The sequence below is a fragment of the Ursus maritimus genome, unplaced genomic scaffold (genome assembly GCF_017311325.1).
Source record: "Ursus maritimus isolate PB19 unplaced genomic scaffold, ASM1731132v1 scaffold_6, whole genome shotgun sequence".
NCBI lineage: Eukaryota > Metazoa > Chordata > Mammalia > Carnivora > Ursidae > Ursus > Ursus maritimus.
Window position 1 is genome coordinate 81,880,242 of NW_024426774.1, and position 6,000 is coordinate 81,886,241.

Sequence of the window (6,000 nt, forward strand, 5' to 3'; positions counted from 1 at the left end):
ATGAGTTGAGAATTGATTAGAATTACTTAGAATGATGTTTTGTGCCATTTAGAATATTATGTTGACAGGGCAGGCCGACAGGGTCATCTGTGACATCAGGGTTTGTGGTGATTCATTCCTAAGAGGTCTAGTGGAGGAAATCATTTTCAAGTTCTGTGTCCTCCTCCCCACCCCTTGACCCTCTCGTGGCCACAATCCTGAAAATCCTACATCGCCTGAGGTTGAATCAGAGATCAGTCTTTCTGTGTCTTCCTGAAGGTCCATCCCACAAGCACTTCCTGGGGCTCCTCTGGGGCATCAAGTCCCAGAGTTAGCACGGAGATAAGATGGGGCTTTTCCCTCAAAGGTTTGTTTCTTTTTGGTCTGTGTGGGGCAGAGGGATACATAAATACAAACTTTGAATGTAGTTGTCTCTTGATTCTTGCATGGTAGCAGCTGTGACTGGTGGGTGAGCCCCGCAGTGCTTTTGCAGAGTGGAATGCCCTCAGATACGCATTTCCCTGGGATGTCATTGGTTTATGGGATTTTCACTTGTCTTGCAAGATTTGCACACTTTAGATCAAAGGTTGTACACTCCATGTAAAAGACAGTGGCTGAGGTGCTTGTTAATTTTGTCCCCGTGGGAAGGACACAAAGCTGGGTGGGTCCTCAGCAGTAGGAAGTTGCTGGGTATTGAGAAGCACTGAACCCTGCTTTAGGAGTGGCTCCCACCATCTGTGTGGCTCTCTGTGGAATACAGCAGTGGAGAAGACGTGGTCTGCCTGGCCTAATGCATAGTGAAGGGATAGGACATATGTGTAGATTATTTATTACAGAGCAGTTTCTGGAATACACTCTGCCCCTGCCACTGGAAGCTGTTAGCTTTCTGCTATATGGCAAGCCAAGGAGGGGAAGAGCTTAATCTTGATTGAGAGAGAATGGGGAGGCTTCTTCAGGTAGAAAACCTTTCAGCTGAGCCTTGCAGGAATGGTTGTCCAAGGTAGGGGCAGGATGACTCAAAGAACAACGTGAACAGGAATGACAGTGGGACTGGGGGTGGGACATACCGCCCATCTCATTGATGAGATCTGTAGGCAGGGCCAGGTGACACAGGCCGTGTGGGCACAGTGCCACGCTGCCATGGTGGGCAGTTGGGTTTTACTGTGGAGTCACTGAGGGGGGCAGCCTTCTTCCACTTCCCCGTCAACTGTGCTGGCTAGTCAGTGCCTCAGAAGAGGCAGGACCAATTTGAATAAAAATAATATCTTTCTAAAATCGATTCACATATAGGTACGGCATGGACATAATCACAAATTCAGATACTTCTCAATAAAATCTGCGCTTAAACCATAGTACAGCCGCCCCCTGGGATATTACAAACCATGCTTAAAATGCAGCCAGAGTTTTCAGCTGCTCTTAAAGTATTTATTTTTAAATAGCTTAGAATTAGAAAACTTTTGATGGCTTCATTTCTAATAGAGGAAGGGAAATTTCTAGCTGCTGCCTATATGCAAACCACTTTTTAAAAATCCCCAGTTTATCAGAAATAGGTTGGGAAAGAAAATTCAAGTTTCTTCAGCATCAGGGTAACACCGGTATCCCACACGCTATGTATGGGGCGGGCCCCCAGTTTTCGAATAACCAAAATACCTGTGGCGCGGAAGCTCTGCTCAGCAGAATGCAGTTCTTCTTGGACTCAGAACACGCCAACCGCGGACAGCGCCTGGGGCGCTCGCAGCCTCAGGTGCCGCGCTGGATACTACCGCACACCTGGCTGCGTGCGTGCGTGCGTGCGTGCGGGGGGCGTTCCCCCGCGTCTCCTGCGTGCGGCCCACCCTGACCCATGTTCGTTTCCTCCCCAGCCCAGTGACTTCTCCGTGTCTCTGAAGGCGTCAGGGAAGAACAAACATTTCAAGGTGCAGCTCGTGGACAATGTCTACTGCATCGGGCAGCGGCGCTTTCACACCATGGACGAGCTGGTGGAACACTACAAAAAGGCGCCCATCTTCACCAGTGAGCACGGGGAGAAGCTCTACCTCGTCCGAGCGCTGCAGTGACGGCCCCGCCCACAGCCCCTGCCACCTCCAGGCCCTCGGTGCCACACTCGCCTCCCCAGAGCCGGGCGGATCTGCCCCAGGAAGAAGCCGCGCCCACGGGGCCCCCCTGCAGCGGGCTCTGCTCTGCCCGGTGGTTCATCGGTTCTTGGCTTCCTTGGCCTCGTTTACCTTCGCGTGCAGGTCGGTTTGTTTTTCCGCTCGCCTCCCCTTTGCCAGGCCAGGCCCTGACACCCACTTTGCGGCCTGCCCCCCCTCCCGCCAGCTTTCGAGAACGGGAGGCGAAAGAGGGGGACGTTCGTTCACTTTACTCCTGCTCAACTGAAAACAGCCTTAGTCTGTTCAGATCATTCGTGCTTACCAGAACCCCTCATGAAAAAGACATGGGGCACAGTTTGAACGCACCGACGCTGCCGTTAATTAAGTGAACTACAGTACAACTCAGAAAGCGGGGGCCGGGAGCTCCTGCAGAGGCCCCCGGCCCTGGGCCTGGCAGCCGTGGCTCCGTGCCGTTCGCCCTCGCGTGGCTCCCAGACTGTCCAGGGAGTGGGCACGCCTGCTGGTAGCAATACCAGAACCACCAGATGAGAGAGTAGTGAGGAAAGTCCAGTGCCTTCGGGGCTATGCTTGCAATAAAAGAAATTTCCTTGAGAGTCAGTCTGCAGAAGCGAGACCCGTGACTCAAAAAGACAGATGTTGTGGTCATTTACCCCCAAATGTGCCATCCGCATAGTGCTTTTTCCTCTCGCCCTTTGGCTTGTTTAAATTTCACAATTATGTATTTAATTCTCAAAGTAATATGTATCCGTAGCCATTTGTTGACACTAATACAGATGATTAAGGAAAACAGCTGATCTTTGGGGAAGGGGAGCTACCGTACACTTTACACACACACGCACACACACACCATATATATATATATATAATATATATATATTATTTGCTTTACAGGGAATTTTTCAGGGTTTACAAGAGAATATGTGATTGGTAGTAAGAGACACAGAATGTTTATGAAGAAATTGCATTTTCTTTTTTCTTTACATTTGAACTTCTTTATAGTTTAAATATACAGTCTTGAGATGGCACATTCCTACAACTGAAGAAGGGGTCTTGAGACCTCCTAAACTTGCATACTCAGTTTTTTGGATATTGTAATAAAAAAAAAAGTATTATGACAAGACTATGTGTGTATTTATCTTTGGGAAAACTCAGCCTCCATTACAAGAGAGTAACTGCTCTAGCATTTACTAGATACTCAGTGCCTACAGGGAAACAATTTTTAGAGAGGAGTTTAACAAATTTATTATTTGCGTGTTTTCTTTTTTCTACCACCACATATTTTGTATTCTGAAATAATAAATTTTAATTAGTGAAACTCCAAGAGAAAGCAGAATTGCAAGCTTGGTCGTAACTTTACTCTTTGGAAATTATTTGTTAAAAAATGTTGTACCAAACTTGTCAGCCACGCTGCTCAGTGCCAGCTTTTCTCTCTCCACCTGTGTCTTACTTTCATTTGCTCAGTTGGTAAGCGAATCTCAAAATTTGCAATGTGCCAGGCACTGGAAACAAAGTCACATCACAGGATTTGTGCCTTTATGGGTTACCAACGGCACGTGTGTATCCAGTGCCCAGTCTATGCCAGACATGGCATCCTCACTTATTCCTCCTCACAACCCCCGGAGGGGTTGCTCACATCCCCCTTATACAGATGGAGAAAATGAGGCAGGAAGTAACTGCACAAGGTCACGTGGCTGGTACATGGTCCAGCAGGATTGCAAACCCAGAGAGCTGACTTTGGCGCCACACCCTTCCAACATCAGCCCAGGGGGCTTCCAGGGGAAATAAGTGATTTGGTGAGAGTTTGCATGTAACCTACTATTCCTGTTCTCTGTGAGTTCATTGTATCTCTTTGTTGTCTTTGATATAAATTAGACATTTGGGGTCTGGTACGTGGAGTTGGGGTACCCAGTTCCATCAGAATATATATCCAGGTGAGTGAAGTGGATCATCTATTCTATACCTTATCCCTGGAAATTACAAGTCCTTCTGACTTTTTCAGGTCTCACTGTTGTGTGTTCCATTTTGACCTGATAGAATCTCTCCATATAACGAGTGTCTGGATAGCTGAAAGACCTGGGCTTACACATAGCAATTAAGGAAGAAACAAGCAATTAAAGGACACAATACAGATAGACATTTTGGCTTCAGGAACTTCTCTAAGGCTTATAGTTAAAAGTGACCGTCATTTTCAGTCTTGTCCCAAAACACCATGGGAAGTCTTCCAGCTGCCTGGGGCAGATCAGGATTCGTATTTATAAAGGTTCCAGCATCCCTGGACTTCCAGGCACCAGGTGGACCAGGGGAGGGTGGATTGATAGCCCCAGTATGGGCCTGCTGACAGTGGGGTAGGCGGTCAACGCAGGGTCCCCGTGTGGTTTGGAGTGTGGACCGCCAATGCTCTGTCCAGGTGGCCCTTCTGCCATCATCTTCCTGCATGTCTGAGATTTCCTGGACAGACCTTGCTTTGCCGTTCCCTTGCCTCTGCACAGACGGCAAAGGACAATAAAGGGCAGTCATTGTATAGTTGTGTGACTCGGCTCATTTGTTTGCATTCAACATGCCTTCATTTTTCAGAAACAGCCCTGCTGAGTTACGGCCCTGGACTAGCAAGCCCTCACACGTGATGAGTGCCAGATGCTATTAAATCATGTTTCTAGGGAGCTAAAACTGGCCCTGTTTTCTCCCAAAGTGCATCACAAATTATAGTCTTAAATTATAATTAGAATCTTTAGGTCTACTGAAACCCTGACATTTCCAAACAAAGTATTTTCGGTGCCAGTACAGTTTTGTCTTTGGTTTCTATATGTGAAGTGGTTTATAAACTACTTCTCTACCATTTCTACCACCCGATACCAGAATGGCAAATTAATCTTAAAGACCAAAGTTTAGAACTGTGAGAGCCTGGAAAAGCTTGAAAGTATTCTTTTAAAATAAAACTTTCCGGTAAATACAGGTTGAGTCTTGGCCATTTTGTCCCTAGAACTCAGCCAAAGGTGTGTAATTACCTTTCGTGTAATTAATAGGGTGGTTCCAGGTCTGTCTGACACCTTGCAGGGGTGCTGTCTGCTCTCCCATGAAGCAGTACCCCTCTTCCAGACTTGGGAGCCGCTGCCACAGCCAAGTGTGGTAGGAGTGCCCGGTTATCCTTGTTAACCCTGTGACTTCGAATTAGCTAGCTTCTCTGGGTTTGCTTGCGGGCAAACGGGGCTCCTCGCCATCTTGGCCATTCCCAGGCTTGTGCCAGGATTATCTGGGGGTAGAGCACTTGACCAGCTTTGTAGGACGTGCTACACAGCATGATCAATGCCAGTCAGGCTGGCTGTGTGTCACACGATCTGCTTGACATTCTTCCTCACTGGCTGGAACTCTGGGGACTCCACCAGCCACGGGCTTCCTCAGAGGGCCCCACTGCAGAGGTCTGGCGCCCTGAGACCCTCAGCATGGCCCCGACCGGCAGTGTCCACGCCAATCCACCCCCACTTTTTAGAACTTAGACTCCAAGTTTGCGAGGACGTGTGTTCCAAGAAACTCCTCATTCTAAATGTGACCAATCTTCCAATAGAAGTCCAGGCCCCAAAGCCATACTGGGCCACACCGAGAGCCATACTCTCCTTTACGTTCTTACCTCAGGTAGTCGACAAATTCACATCCCCCAAAAAATCCTCCCTTGAGGAGCAAACATCTTTGTTTTCTCCTTGGGGGGGGGGCACAGAATAGAACATCCTCCAAGTTCCTTATGTGTCTTAGCCTGAGCTGACAACACAAGAGTCATGAGTACTGGGCAAAGTTGACTAGGCCAAGCAATGTTCAGAAAACCTCCGCCCCCGACTTAGCTCGAGCCGCTATGACAGAATACCATACACCGAATGGTTCATGAACAACAGAGATTCATTGCTCACAGTTCTGG

At 48.1% G+C, this 6,000-nt stretch overlaps 1 protein-coding gene across 8 annotated transcripts in view; it reads left to right on the plus strand.

The window, feature by feature from the left end:
• NCK2 (NCK adaptor protein 2) overlaps positions 1-4,614 on the plus strand; it is a 147,661-nt gene extending 143,047 nt beyond the window's left edge. For 6 of the 8 annotated variants that reach the window (XM_040623662.1, XM_008699082.2, XM_008699083.2 and 3 more), the window contains exon 5: positions 1,842-3,414. In XM_040623662.1, coding sequence (XP_040479596.1) covers positions 1,842-2,036 — 195 coding nt within the window. In that variant the 3' untranslated portion in view covers positions 2,037-3,414. Of the gene's footprint in view, positions 1-1,841 lie in introns of all 8 variants that reach the window. The other 2 variants (XM_040623664.1, XM_040623665.1) reach the window with 1 other exon arrangement.
• Positions 4,615-6,000: the final 1,386 nt, after the last annotated feature.